Source organism: Ascidia mentula, chromosome 2 (assembly GCF_947561715.1).
Source record: "Ascidia mentula chromosome 2, kaAscMent1.1, whole genome shotgun sequence".
Lineage (NCBI taxonomy): Eukaryota > Metazoa > Chordata > Ascidiacea > Phlebobranchia > Ascidiidae > Ascidia > Ascidia mentula.
The window spans coordinates 1240290-1255842 of NC_138567.1; the positions used below are offsets into that span (position 1 = coordinate 1240290).

The 15553-nt window shown below is 36.6% G+C and overlaps 2 protein-coding genes across 7 annotated transcripts in view; one reads left to right on the plus strand and one right to left on the minus strand.

Moving 5' to 3' along the window:
• The window catches only part of LOC145889842 (uncharacterized), a 137927-nt gene that overhangs the window by 65679 nt on the left and 56695 nt on the right, over positions 1-15553 (minus strand). For 2 of the 6 annotated variants that reach the window (XM_082980880.1, XM_082980881.1), the window contains exon 11: positions 9860-9949. In XM_082980880.1, coding sequence (XP_082837006.1) covers positions 9860-9949 — 90 coding nt within the window. Of the gene's footprint in view, positions 1-4217; positions 4311-4351; positions 5501-9551; positions 9663-9859; positions 9950-10699; positions 10778-11415; positions 11503-15553 lie in introns of those variants that run through there. The other 4 variants (XR_014399534.1, XR_014399532.1, XR_014399533.1 and 1 more) reach the window with 4 other exon arrangements.
• Positions 2433-3965, plus strand: LOC145889857 (uncharacterized). The gene is made up of 4 exons (XM_082980904.1): positions 2433-2704; positions 2925-3083; positions 3473-3592; positions 3746-3965. Exons 1-3 carry the CDS (start codon positions 2650-2652, stop codon positions 3586-3588), a joined length of 330 nt encoding a protein of 109 aa, XP_082837030.1. The 5' UTR covers positions 2433-2649; the 3' UTR covers positions 3589-3592; positions 3746-3965.

Here is a 15553-nt window from a genome sequence, read left to right on the forward strand (position 1 = left end):
AGGAAGTTTGATCCCTCGTCTTTTGAAATATGTTGATGATTTTGAATAAATCGCGTCGCATCATTTTTTACGGCGATTTGCTGTCTACTGCCTTTTGGGTCAAACTATGAACAAATAATTGCGCGCTTTTGCTGTTTGCAAGCAGTGGGAGGCTAAATCGAGTAATATTATCAACTACTATGCTTGTTATGTAAAATCAACTACTTGCTTATTATGTTTTTTTCTAGGACAGTATCTCTGCACACAGTAATGCGATTGTTGGGGATATTTATTTCGCAAAAACAGGGCATTTGACAAACAGTTGACAAACGATAGTATGACTGCTTTTTTTCTGCGATTTCTGTATCTTGATGAAGATGGAGATGAAGATATTATAATGAACCAAATTATTAAAATCAGTTGATATCAGGAAATACCTTGCCAACACCATGTTCATACTGCTGAGTGCAAATGTTTTCAGTAAAGTTCAACACAAAACAACATTTTGTGCATAATATGGGTTTGAAAAAGCTAAGCCTTGACAAAATATATGTTGATTGCTTGCAAATACTCAAAGGCAGTGGGAATACTTCCAATATAAACCAACTATAATTTGTTTTTAAGTGTTTGCATACGAGCAAATTCTGAAAACTTTCATCTTTTTCTTCAACATGACATGTCTCCTCAGAAGCATTTTAATACATATCTAAATCAAATTCTGTTGTGTTTTATTTAAAACTAATCTGCGAAGAAAAAAAAATGACTGGTGAAAAAGGTTATTAATATGTTAAGGTCCAATTTTGCTGAAACAAAAGGCAATTATGTTTAGTTCAACAAAACATTACATATTTTCAACTGTGTCAGGAGCATTCAACCAAGTGTTATGATAAGAGTAAAAAAATATACTTCTGTTATGTGTGCAATAGTTTGACAAAAATAATTTCCATCAAATTTGTTTTCTTCTCAGGAATATTGGATTAATCAACACTTAAAGGCGAACTTTCGGACAAAAATGCCAATATACAACCAAATATTTACAATGAAATCAAATAGAAAACTCAGATGTGTGGGAAAAATGTATAAAGTAGATTACTAGTACAACAAAAGCAAGTTCATTAATATTCACAGAGCATCGGCTCATATGTGGCATGAATTGCTCAAAACCAATGGAATATAAAAAATGACACAATAATTTATTTGATGGTATGTCAATATTTTTTAGATAGCTACCACTATTTATTTATCATTTAATATTATTTGCATAAAAGATGAAAAACGGCCAGATTTAAGTATGGTTAACCAAATAAATACAATCTTTAAAATTAAGCAGCAAAATTTGGCCCTATCTTATCTGGTTTACAAAGGCTACAATCTGACATTTTGGGCCAAAAACTACTTCATGTAGTACTGCACTATCTGTCCAACATATGTCTTTACAAAAAGAGGAGCTATGAAACATTTTGATACATACCCAATAATGACTGCAAAAATGTGACCTCTGGGTCAGACTGTTTTGTTCAAATATTAGGTTTCTGAATCCAATGATTGCTTTTTAGGCAGATATGCAAATATAAAACATTACGTCATTACTTGAATGACGTAATTACATGTCTTACGTCATCTTTGAGGTTGACGCGATGACGTATTAACATTTTTTTAGTCAGTAAGGTGACTTGTAACACACGGTTAAAAAGTGTATTAGAGCGCGTCATAATTAAAATCATCCACATATTTTAAAAGATTAAGGATGAAACTACTTGAATTACATTTAAATAAATTCTTGTGGTTACATTAACTTGGAGTTTTTGGCCGCCGAAAAACGCCAAAATCGCATTTAACCCAATGCATTTTTCATTTTGCGTAAAGTGTTACTCATGCGTGACGAAAAGAGTTTCCATTCCATGTTTTAGTATTCTATGGTTTCACTTTGAGACAGATGTCAAAACATTTTACTACATTCTGGAAAAATATTATGATCATTTCTACATTTTTTTATTGTTTAGTTTCAGAGTGTTTAGTGCGTGCAACCATAGAATACTAAAACCTCCTGTGGTTAACAAACATATTTTGATACGATTATCCTTTATGTGACATGTTTGATTTCTTTTAAAAGGAGTTTAAAATTGGGAAATACCCTTTACATGCTTTGCTCTTTTTGATAATGAGCATTGTAGTTTTGAAAGTGACGTAACAAACAAATCAGTTATACCAAATAACATTTTTCGGTTGAACAAGCAAAGAAGCACAATCTTGCAATTTAAAATTAGTTTTGCGGAATAATTTATTTTCCATGCGATGGGAAATTAATGGCCACGGTGAAAGCGCGTATCAAAGCCAGTTATCTGCGGCTCATCGTTAATCCCAGGCTACTTCTACACTTAAATGTAAATTTTCGTTTTTCTTGCAGGCTTGGTACTTGGTAGTACTGGTCTGTAAGGCATTTGTAACCGGTCCCTAGAGGGGAAAGTTTATTGGCATTAATTTGAGGGTGCGACATGCTTTATATTCACCCAGCTAGGAATACCAGTTGTGCACTTATCCAGCCAGAGGTATACCTGACGTACACTTTACAATCATTGTTCACTTGCTACACCATGAAGATCAGCCTATGAAAATACTAACTGCGTTACACTAGTCTGGAGTGCAAATTAGGTTGGAGAACTCTGCACCATGACACATGTCGAAAACCCTGATCCTCACAGAATTCTATGTAACATAGAAATATGTGCGAACATAAACATGCTTTGCTACTCTTTGTTGTTAACCAATCCAAAAGTACTTTTATTTATTAAATATTTTTTAAATAACAAAACACTGATAAATTGTTTGAAACAAGTTACAACAAAATATTTGTTTAATTTGCTACCTGACGAGTATACAATACTACATTTCATTGTTTAATCGTATCGTATATACTTGTTTTAATGTCAATTTGTTTGGCACAGTTCCAACCGATACTCGTACATTGGCACATTATGACATCAGAGAAGGTCGATCATCCTTCCACAACGAACCACGTCCTGATGACATCATTCAACGTCCATCAATTTCTGGGTTCAATTTTGAAGATCATATCAATCATCAGGAATCACAAGTTTTGAAAGGTTAGGATTACAACATGGTTGTTGTATGAGTTTATGATATATGCTGATCAGAAAAGTTTCAAAAGGTTGCATTCACCTGATATAGATAATGATTCTGTAAACTTGATTGCTGTATCATGAATACAGTTCGTGCAAAGCTATTCCCAGATTATTTTAGTGCCACTATAGATTATAAATGGATGTAACACATTGAATTATTGTTACAGCTGCTCTGTAGTAAGGATATGGGCCAGATACTGCACTGCGCGAACACTGTCAATACTTTAACCTGTGTCAAACCAAACTATTAATGTTGTTATTTCAACAACAATTCCAGCATTCACTAATCATATGCAGAGAAACCTGTTGGAAAACCTGAACCCTGAAAGTTTAATATTTTTGTATTTTAGTTAAAGAATCCAATCCAAACTCTGATGCAGGGAACCGATCCCAAGCAATTGGTGACGTCACCCGAACTCATTCATCCACTGATTCCATTCAAGGTCAAGTGGTTTCCGAACTTTAAGCAGGTAATATTGGAAACATGTGTTTGGTGAAGCATAATTTTACACTTTAATCACTAATGTCAAAAATCTTTTTACACAATAGATCAAGCATCGTCCAATGTTACAGCAGCACAGTTTGATAGTTTTATTACTGTTAAGTATTTTATTGTTTTTCAGGAGATCAAATGGAAAAACTGATATTGTTACAAAGATATCTCTAATCTGTCGGTTTCATGCACATCCAAGTTGACTTTAACAGCATTTTGAACTTTACTCCATAACATTATGTGTGCAGTGCTTTACATTTAGTGATCTATAATATTACTAAATCTTTCTTTGACAACAAAATATCTGAATGTATATCGTGGTTATGTGTGTAAATTACCTGCGAAGCAAGTTTACCCTAAATGCGTCAAAACCAGTTGCCCATGTACAAAAAACTTAGAAACAAGTGGGAAGGCACAGGTTAGGAAGTCTTGTTTGTGCTCCATGTTTAAAAGTATTTCCTACTTAACATCCACAACTCCTTAACTACAAAGTCATGATGTCATCATCACTAAATTTATCTTGTCACCAAAAGCATGAGTCGCAGTTGTAAATTGCAACACAAGTTTTTAAATTTCTACACATTAAGGTTGGTTTGCAAGAATATGGATTTAATTCCTTATATCAAAACTAAAACTTGCATCTTTGTTTCGCTTGAAACTTTTATAACTAAACACTGCCCTGAGTTTTTTAAAGCCTAACTTTATCCAGCAAAATACATTAGTTGTTAACTTGAACCTAAAAATCTCATGGATCTTAAACATTTAGTCATTGTATCCACTCTCAGGCTGATTAGAGCAACTGCTTTCTGTACAACTTTTGATACAAATGGCTTCAAAATCCCTTTTTTGTCCTCAACAACCTTGTTCTTCACCATAAAACTTGTCTGAAATCTACTTTTATTGCATTGACATGGTGAAAAACAACAACCATAATATTTACAAAAAGCAACAATTTTCTACATAACATGGCGTTTGATTTTACTCCCAATACATTTTAATCCAAAGTTTCCACAATACATTTTATGGAAAAACATTTACTCATAATTATTACTGCAACTTTATGCTTACTGACCAAACAAGAAGCCACAACTTTCGATTGTTATGCAGTTGTGATGTCATAATGCCTACTTTTGTAACTTTTTTGCAAATATTTGCAAATTGTCTTCAGTTGTTTCAATCAACTCTTTTCTTTCCTCTTCAGTTATGCCTGTTGCCATTCTGTAAGCTTGTATTGATTTTTGATAAAAATCCACGCTTTTATTCAGTCGATTTGTTTCCATGCAAACAACACCAAGGTTGTTTAACAAAACTCCGAACACTACATGCTTTGCTGAGTTTTCACCAAACTGTTTCCTCATCATTTTAAGTCCAAGTTTAATTGTTGATTCCCTCGATGAATAATCTCCGATTAAACCTTGACTCACTTCAATCCAGTTCAAACTACAAACTTCACTTAAACATTTTATTCCTTCTTCCACGTTTTTAATATTTTGTATTTTGAGTCTCATCATTTCCATCAGTGGGATCACGTGATCACGAATTATTCGTTTGTTTTTAAGTTTTTGATTCGAGTCTGATGTTTTCATCAAATCTCTGCATGTCTCACTCAAACCCTCAACACAATCCCTCACACCTTCCACCCCTCTCACGTCATCATGATGCCTTGAATAAAATTCACCTCCAAGGTCGTAAAATAAAATCGATTCCAAACATTTTCCCTCTTTTCTCTTTTTATCTCCAATTGTTTTCAAATCTTTTGCAGTTTTCCCAAGACCTTCAAGTGACCTTGAAAGTTGGTTTCTTGTTTCATTTGCTTCAAAATATTTTTTGTTTTTCAACAAATTCACGTAAACTTTTATCAGGGAATTTGGGTCGATGTTTTTATCTGAAATAAAATATAAATTGATTTTTGATTTAAATAAACCGACATCTTGCTTATCCGTACCCTGACGTTCATTTCAAAGTGTAAATTCTCGCGGAAAATGTGTTGGTGGCGCTAAAGAGCACCAACAGATAATTTTTTATAAATGGGGATTTTTTAGGCTTTGGTTTTGCAAAAAAAAACAGAAAAAAATTATTCATTTTATTTGTGAAATTTGTTACTCCAAAATGAAACAAAAATATGTCACTGCACAGAAAACTAATTTGTGTATATTGCCGAATTAAACTTGACAATTTTTTTTACTGATGCCTGTACTTTCAACGTTTTAACTGACCAAAGAGACGCTGGTCGACAAAACTTCAAACGCACACAACTCTGCCGTTACTTGTGGGATTTCGATAATTTTTTTGCAAGATGCATAGATTGACACAAAATTTATAAAAATAAAAAAAATTTCCTATTACCGGATATTAATGTGCATTGCCATAAATCAGCTATAACTTGTTTTGCATAGGTTGGCAGAAAAGGCAACTCTACCACCGTTGGAAAGCCCTTAAAAATCTCATACAGCGATACAAAACTTGTGCGGATTTTGTGGGGGCTATATGTTTTAACGACCAAACAATTATTATGACCGTACAAAAAAAATCAATATTTTACTTGTAACTTTAGCACAGTGTACGCGGGGAAAACAATTCTTCTACTATTGCAAAGCTTACACAAATATCTTTACGAGTAACGGCAGAGTTATGTGCGTTTAAAGTTTTGTCGACTGGCGTCTCTTTGGTTGTAACTGATGCCTTTTTAAAACAGTGGTGAAAAAATTGGAATTTTTCACCAAGTGAATCAGAATGACTTAATTACCACCCAGTTCTCATTACCTTTAGGTACAAAAAATTAATCACCATAATCACCAGAGGGATGTTAGTTGACAAAAAAAAATCGCCAGATGACAAAAGTTTGAACGCGGGTTACTAGGCCGCCTTACGAGGAAGATACCTCCTTTTTCCACACAAAAATAGATCACGGGCTGAACTTTTCTACAAAGAAAAATCTGATAAATCGGCGAGCCGAGTGATCGGAATCAGCCAGGCTCAAGATCGGGCGGCGTGTCTTCTGATCGGCATAAATTGACGAAGCTACGACATACATTGTTAGGAAATAAGCTATGTAGAAGCCGATTATTCAGAACTAGTTGAATGTTTGTACCCAGCCGAAGGTAAGAACTCTTTTTCGATCATTGTTTATTGTTAATATATGTAAATTTAATTTCGTTTACTTTATTTTGCAGCCTACAAGAGTGGAGAAGTATGGCGTTGGAGTATCTGGGAAGCAGACAATGTGGCGGGGTCCCGTCAAAAGTAGCCGGAAGCGGTTGCTGTATATTTCCGACAGCAATGCTCGGAAATACGTTTCGCCTTATGCAGTGGCGCCAAGTCCGGGTGGGCGGGGCTTCCATGTCCCCCCGCAAATTTTAAATTGTTTGGTCACAATCACAAACTTGCGCAGCGACACTTTGACACGCTTCGTACGAATGTCGGTAAAGTGATTCGCATTGTAAGAATTCTTTCGTTAAGTGTATTAGATTGTCGCGCTTAAATTTGCGCCATAGTTACCAAACATGTTGCATTGTTACGAAACAAGTGCCATTTTATTTGCTCAGCTTTAAGAGACTGGGGCAAAAGTGATCTTGTAGTTGCAATAGCATGCGCTTTTCTCAGTGCAAACCATTTTTTGCGCTGCGGAACAAACATAAATTACTTTAGTGTTCAAACACATAGCGCAAATGTGCAGGAGCTTACCGGGCTACATCATGTATTTTTTTTTGTATATTTTCTTGAGCACATTAACGCACAATTAATCTATTATGGCACCATATTTATTTAAATGTTTTCGTCCAAAGTAAAAGAAACGTACGGCACGCATGCATCGCCGCAAAATCTCGCATTTGAGTTTTCCATTATGTAATGCAATTGCGCAAACCACAGTTCATGTTTGTGTCTGTTTTCATTAACTTAAACACGGACGTTCGTGCTTTCTTGAGATCGACCCCCTAATTACTTTGAAAGAAATTTTTGCAGAAGGAATACAAAGGAATTTTAGCCCAAATTTAGGAACCCTCCAATTACGGTTAACATTAGTTATGACGTCACGATAAGACCGTACCCCCGGTTAGTATGAAAACTTGGCGCCAATGGCCTTATGAGGTAAAACCATCTAATTCTTTTTCTATTGATTTTGCAGCTTGAAGCATGCCTGGTGGTACCATCTGGCATGCAATACAGGAACTTTCTACCGCTTCTGCTGACACACGCGAAAAGGACTGTCCAATCTCGGAAGGTGGCGATTAAGGCTATCCAGGATTTCCCCGAATTTAAATGCGGGAACAAAGATGAAGCCGAGCCCACTATCGGCGAGTACAAATGTTTTTACCAAGAAAACTATTCAATTTACAACAATATTTTGCACTAGAAATCCATTGAACGGACGGAACCGGTGAAATCAAACCAACATTTCTTGATGTTGTTCAGGAAAGGGCGCTCAAATATGGGGAGGAGGAGGAGTACTGGATTCCAACCAACAAGACCTGCGGTCGTCCACCAAACTGCGCACAAGACCACAACGGAAAGTAACGGAAGCATCAGAGTCCGGATGGATGGTTGAAACAAGAGGAGGAGGGGGTCGGGGTACTCGAGCAGCGAGGAGTTCCAGACCAGCCCAACTCCCGAGGATACCGAGATGACCATCCAAACACCTGATGACGCCGAGAATACCATCACCCCGCTGAAGAAGTGCACGAAGAAGAAAAAGAGTCCCAGCGCCAAGAAGACCGGCTCGCCATCGCCATTGATGAAGTGCGCACGAAGGGCAATTACAGCCTCCAAGAACACCGACTCCACATCCAAGAAGTCTAGCGAGAGATCGAGGAGGGAAAGCACCCAAAGGTCGTGTCGCCATCGAGAGAGTACGAGAGTTTCGAAGGAGAAACCCCGCCCCACTTTCGAAGTGCGCAAAAGGACAAGCTCGAGGTAACCTAACAGTAGACATGTTTGTGTCAGCATTATCCACGTACACTTCATTTGACCCTCGCACACCCTCTTCATGGCATGTATTGATAAAGCATTTTTTTGCCGAAGACATGTCTAAAAAAACGGGATAACAAAATTCGAAATCTAAAATACTTCTGGGCAAAACATGAAGGACAAATAAAATGTTGTCTCGATTTGTTTGGCGACTGTAATGTTGATGGTAAAACCGAAAACAATATTAATGGTGAAGTAATAACTGACGAAATCTTTGAACATCAATCCAATGTTGAGCGTAGTCTTGTCGACATAAATCTCCCCCTGTGTAAGTGACGAGGGTGAAGTAGTTGAAGATAACGTGGATAATGCTGATGTTTGTGTTGCGAATCGCGAGTTTCACGCGGCCAAAGTTTTATTAACTGGGAATTTTTCTGTTACCTTTCACGGGGAGCGCAAAACGTTGGAAAATATAGGGGGTATGGTTAATATTCTTCAAATTTGAGAAGGTGCGCGTTTTTTCTCGCGAACAAGTGTAATATTTTTAGATAGTATGGACGCCAAAGAATATCTGCCCTTAAGGATTTCAGCGGGAATCGATGTTTACTTATGGTTATGACACAGCAAACATTTCATATTCATATTCGAATATGAGTGTAATTTTTAAAGTTCAGCCTGTGATCTATTTTTGTGTGAAAAAAGTAAGTCGCTACCTCGTAAGGCGGCCGAGTAACCCGCGTTCAAACTTTTGTCAACTGGATTTTTTTTGTCAACTAACATCCCTTTGGCCCATGACCCTATGTTGTTCACCTACAGATTAGTGACCACGATTGTTCGTTCAATTATTTTTGATGTTGGATAAAACTTTGCTTTACAATAAACTATTCCACTGTTTTGCAAAGGTTTTAAAGAACATTATAGTTATTTTCCGAATCATGAAAACATGCGTTATTTATGAATATTAAGTCAGCAATAAACTTTCTGAATGTAAAAGTTTAGCTTAGTAAATAACGCAACCCAGATCACGTTACCTGTTTGTTGCATTGTTTCCTGTGTTGCATTTTCTGTTTCTCCACTTGGTGGACGACTGTATGTTTCGTCATGAGAAGTAGTTGGAAGCTCCTCAGTGCTTTGAATTTGTTCTGCAATAAAATAAAATGTATCAGGTGACATTAAAAATGATTTGCAACACACATTTGCTGAAATTCTTAATGGTTACATTTAAATCAACAAGGGTGTTTATGCCTTGGTTGTACTTGGCTCCAGTGCACTTAATTGTGTTTGTGTAAGTGTGTAGAAACAACACTCTATAAATGCAAGTTATAACAAAGGTCTATACTGGTTAATTGGAGGTCTTTGACTGTTGATCTCTGTATCTCAGCTTGAACAACGTCACCAGATGTACTCGGAATAACTTTCCTTTTTTTGTCTAAAAAACAAAATTTTGGCAACAATTTTAACAATAAGTATTGACACAAAATTTTAAAAACTAAAAAAGAATCTTTCATATTTGAAAAAAAACAGCAAGGCATGGACAAGAGCTAAAAAAGTAGTATACCTACAGGCATGTTTTAATCCAAGGGACAGTCTATGCTATTGAATCTTGATTGAGTTTACTACAAATTGTGCTTCAATGTTTGTAAAATGATTCGGGATAAGACACTTATTTTAATAAATTTGTTTACAACTAACTCTGCCATTTTTTCTGCTCTGATATGTGTAATATTTATGCTTCCTAAAAGGGGGAATGCCCTTTCTCTGATGGATTAATAAGTAAAAAGTGCCAAGGTGGTGAACGGTGTTACAGAGCTAGGCGGAAATATCACAACAATGTTTTACTGCAGGATTCTGACCAATGGAATTTGATTGTGTGTTGCAAATACTTGCAAGTTCCATCAAGATTTTAGGAAATTAACACTTGGACCACCAAGTATTTCAGTCTATATTAATGCATTAGCATGGAGTTTTTTTTAATACTACAAGATGTATAACAGAGCAACCTAAAAGTTGATACTTACAAGTATTTTTGCCATCAGAGCCATCTTGTAGTAATAACTAATGTATGGTTGTACAAATCGACAGCCAAAAGGTAAAAAGCAATTTAGTACAATACAACTATATCTGTACATTGTCTGCAGTCATAAACAAGAAATGTGGGTAATTTATATAATTATGGTACCTGGGTATTTGGTGGCATCTTTTTTTCTTAGCCAAGGAAATACTTTGTCCAAGAAGCCTGATTTGGACCTTGCTAAACCTACATAAGTGCAGTTATTAAACCAATAATTTGGATAGTTTTGTTTGTATAAATGTTTGAAAAATGGCGGTTAACCAATATTGAAAAAGGTAGAGTTGGCCTTAGGCATGTTTTAATCCAAGGGCCAGCCCATGCTATTGAATCTTCATTCAGTTTACCACAGATTGAGCTTTAATGTTTATAAAACATTGGAGATAAGACTCTGATGACACATAATTAAAAATAACAAATTGGTATTTTAATGCATGCCATTTTTCTTCTGCTCGGACATTGATTATGCTCCCATTCTTTTGTACTAAAAAAGTGAGTGTGCACCCCTGGGTAACCTTTCAGCCCCTTCTACCAATAAACACCCACATGCTTACGGCACTTATGACTAAAGCATATCAATATTATATTGCAGAAGTTCACAGATCATTCCATGTCAAATCGTCCAATTGCCCAAACCCTTACTGATGAAGCATGAAATGTGTTAGTATACCAGTATGTGTTAGAAAAATATGAGCTTGGCTTAGAAGTTCTGGTGTGTTTTTAAATTTTGGTGCCAAATTGTTTGTCATGTTTTAAAAGAGGAGTTTAGCAAATAACAGGTAGTTACTATGTTACAAACTAGTACAGTAATAACTGTATAATATAACCAGTATGTGTGATTCGTGCATGCTGTGGTGATGAGTTGGCTGACAGTGATAATGATGAGAAAACTTCCTCTGGTCTTCTTCTGCTTTCTATTTTAGAAACAAAAATGTTTTGGAATTGTTAGTTCAAACTGTCATGAAATTTGCTGTCACAGCTTCGACAGAAAGACAAACAAACACATAATCTGCAAATACCTCCGACTTCCTCTGGTATTAACAAAAACAATAACTTACAAATATATTTTTACAATAAAGCAAAATTACAAAAGCACGTCGTTTTAAAGTTGTTAGATAACAAACAAAAATACACAGTGATGTGCTTGTGATGCAAACATGACCGACATCAAGTTACCTGTTTGTTGCATTGTTTCCTGCGTTGCACTTTCTGTTTCTCCACTTGGTGGACGACTGTATGTTTCCTCATGAGAAGTAGTTGGACGCTCCTCAAAATGTTGAATTTGCTCTGCAAAAAAATAAAATGCATCAGGTGACATCAAAAATGATTAAAACTCGTCATAAATATAATTATCCAGATATATTTCTTCAATATTACCTGCTTCACGTTCAGATACCACTTGACCTTGGGTGGATACAGAAGTTGTTTGAGTAGGAGTAACATCAAGTGCTTGGGATCGGTTTCCTGCATCAGAGTTTGGATTGGAGTCTGTAATCAAAATAGTTGAAAGATTGAAAGATTTTACACTTTACAGTATCTGGCCCATGTCTTTACTACATTGCTGCTGTAACAATACTAATGATCCTTAGCTAGGGGTCCACAGGCCCCTGGGGGTTAGTGAAGTGTTGTCAGGGGTCTGTAGCAACCTCTAAATACTGACGCCATATGTTTGTTACTTTGTAACAATTTTGAAAATATGTTTACGCATTGTGCAACAAATCCTCAAAACAATACTATAGAAGCATGTTTACAACCTATCACAAACAAAAAGCACATTGCGATGTGCAACTTAAATTTTATCTCAGAAGATGCAAAATTGTCAAAAAAATTAGGGTGACAGTTTTAAGGACTTATATGGCAATTAAATCAAAGAAATCCTGTTTTCAAGGCCCTCAGCAATGATGCAACTTATGACTGTTCCATAGCTGGTTACCATAATCATTGCTGGGTCTTCTTACCCATATAGGGACCTAATATTCTTTAAAGTAAAAAAAAATTATTGCACCTGGATGGGACAGCACACAGCAATGATTTGTAAAGCCTCCTGGAAAATCTTGTGACCAACAGGGGGTCATAAACAGCCCTGGGGGGTTGTTTAGGCAATTATTCAGCAACCAAATTTGGTGCTGTTGTGTGAAGGAGAGATGGACCTTGCACTGAACCATAATAGATAGGAGCAGGGTGTCGATTTATGCCTTTTTCACCATTCTATGTGTTCGACACGCGACGCCACTGTTCGACACGGGCGGCGTGTATAAATGATGAGTTACCGGTATACAGTACCACGAACAGACCAACGCTATTGTTATCTACAAAAGTCCATACATTGAATTACTATAATAACTTAATTAAGCCTAACATATCAGTTACGCCAATCTTGCAACATTCACATCGATCTTACTAGTTTTCTTTTGTAGAAGATTGGACGATTTTCCTATTCACATGTAGTTGCCAATTTTTTTTGCCGTACATGCTGGTGGCAAAAGTGGTTGGAAGATGTTTGTGCCAGTATAAGTCGTTTAATTTCAAACGGCAAACAATTATTTGGAGAGAAATTTTTATTTCGAGTCAATATCAAACAACAATATTTAACTGGAACGTGGTGTTGAAAGCTTAATGGCATCAAAAAGGTGAAAAAAAACCTCACACACATGCAGCTGCCATACCCTGCAGACTGGCCAAGGGGGCCAAAGCAACTTTACTATGATGTTTTTCGTTATTGCATAGAGAAGGGTTGGGGCCAACACTGAATTGCAGATTGGAGGTTTTTGTGATTTATTTTCCACAAAACCAGCCTACATTTTTGCAGCCTCACGAGGCGACGAAATGCCCCCTAGGGATGCTTTAAGCAACTATCCTGCATGTAATTTGGACCTGGCCCAGTGCAAAAACATAAAATGGCAAATTAAAGTTTACTTCTGTGATTACATCCCCTCAAACATTTTGATGCTATTTCAACATTTTGACAACACCCAGCGCCAAATAACCAGCTGATTAAAGAGGTAAACAGCATGCGCGTCCACGCTCATTCAACCCAAAATTTGACCTTACTGCATCACCGATTGTTTTGTTATGTGCTGCCTATCTATGACAGAGGATAGGCATTACCTGCATAGCAGACATTTGCAAAACATTCAATTGTTGTACAGCCTCAACATAACAATACAAAACTATGACATGTTGTATCTGACCACAACTTCACTAACTGTTTGACCCTCGAGTTTGGTTGCAGTGCTGTCCCATCAGATGCTTTATCTGATGTAAACTTAAAACTATACAAGTTTCCAATATTACCTGCTTTCTGCTTAGATAAAACTTGACCTTGAGTGGAATCAGAGGATGAATGAGTTAGGGTGACATCACCAAGTGCTTGGGATCGGTTTCCTGCATCAGAGTTTGGATTGGAATCTGTGACCAAAATACAAACTTATTTACCTTTCAGGGTCCAGATTTTTCACCAGCTATAATTATTGCATCCTGAAATTGTTGTTAAAGGAACAACATTATTACTTTAGAGTGGTGCAGGTTAAAAAATGTACAGATTTTGCACAGTGCAATATCTGGCCCAGATCATTATTACAGAGTTGTAAAGGAAAATAAGTATACATAAACTTTGCCAATTGGTGAAACAACAAACAAACTGCATTATCTTTAAAAAGGTGTTACATGTATGGTGATTTTTGCTGTATTTTGTTCAGTGTTGTGTACACTACTTGGACCCAAAAACGGCATTCCATTATCCACAAATATCACCCACCAATCCCATTTGTGTAAGAAAAATACTACTTTTTGGGAGAATCTTGAGAATTTCCCTCCTAGCTTAATGTGCACCCCTAGTTAAGATGCAATGATTTAAAGAAATCCTTTCTTTTATATCCTCCACTGATATGGATACTTTGGTCTCACATTAATCATGTTTAACAAACTCACACAACAACTGTGTTGGAGGTCTACCTTCTAAAAGTTGCTGCTCCTGGCTACTAAGATGACCTTCAGAACCTAACCCAGTACTTGATAGACGTTGAATGACGTCATCAGGAAGTGGTTGGTTGTGGGAGGATGACAGATCTTCTCTGATGCCATCATGTGTCGATGTACGGGTATCGACGGTAACTGTGTAAAAAAGTAAAAAATAAAATGTAGGAATGTACATGTCTGACAGATACTTTATACTTTTCTGGCAAAAACTTTCACAAAGACTTACTTCTCACTTATCGACTAAAAACATCAATTTCAAACGACGAAACAGGGATGACAAACGAAAGTTTTGTTGCCAGATCTTTTACACAAAAGCGCAAATTTCAGCAATACAACGCGTACAAATGCGCCTAATGTTAGTCAAGTTAACAAATAATTAGTTACACCGATGGTCATTTCATGTCTACGGTTGCCTGCACTCATCTCACTCTGAGCAAGATCGGTAAAAATTCATTAATTTGATCACAATCGTCATTGCAATACGATTATGACGTAATATATGTTCAGTTTATAGTGTTTCAAATCAGGACGAAACAGCATTTGCGCTTTGCACAAATTTAATGAATCCATAATCAAGTTTTGAATTTCTAAAGCACTACCAACTACCCCTATAGCGCAAGGGCCAGTAGCAACACGTATGTTTCCCTACTTAATTCTTTACACATTTGGAACACATACGGACCGAAGACTACAGACGGTGTTAAGCTTTCCTGCCGGAGCTTGCACAGGCTTTCTGGCATCCTGCTGGACAACACATTTTTCTGACACTTTGTTATGAAACGCCCATTTCGTAATCCTTCGACAGCCAGTCTAGTCTACTCTCTTAGTCGCTCGAACTCTCTCGGCCCTGTTGTTATTCTCGCCATCGCGCTGTAAACGTTCGCACGTTCTTTTAATAGTTTTAATAAACAATAAAACAAGTCTGCCACGGAGTCGAACTTAGTAACCTATACAGCAAGAACACGCAAGCATACTTTAGATTCAGCA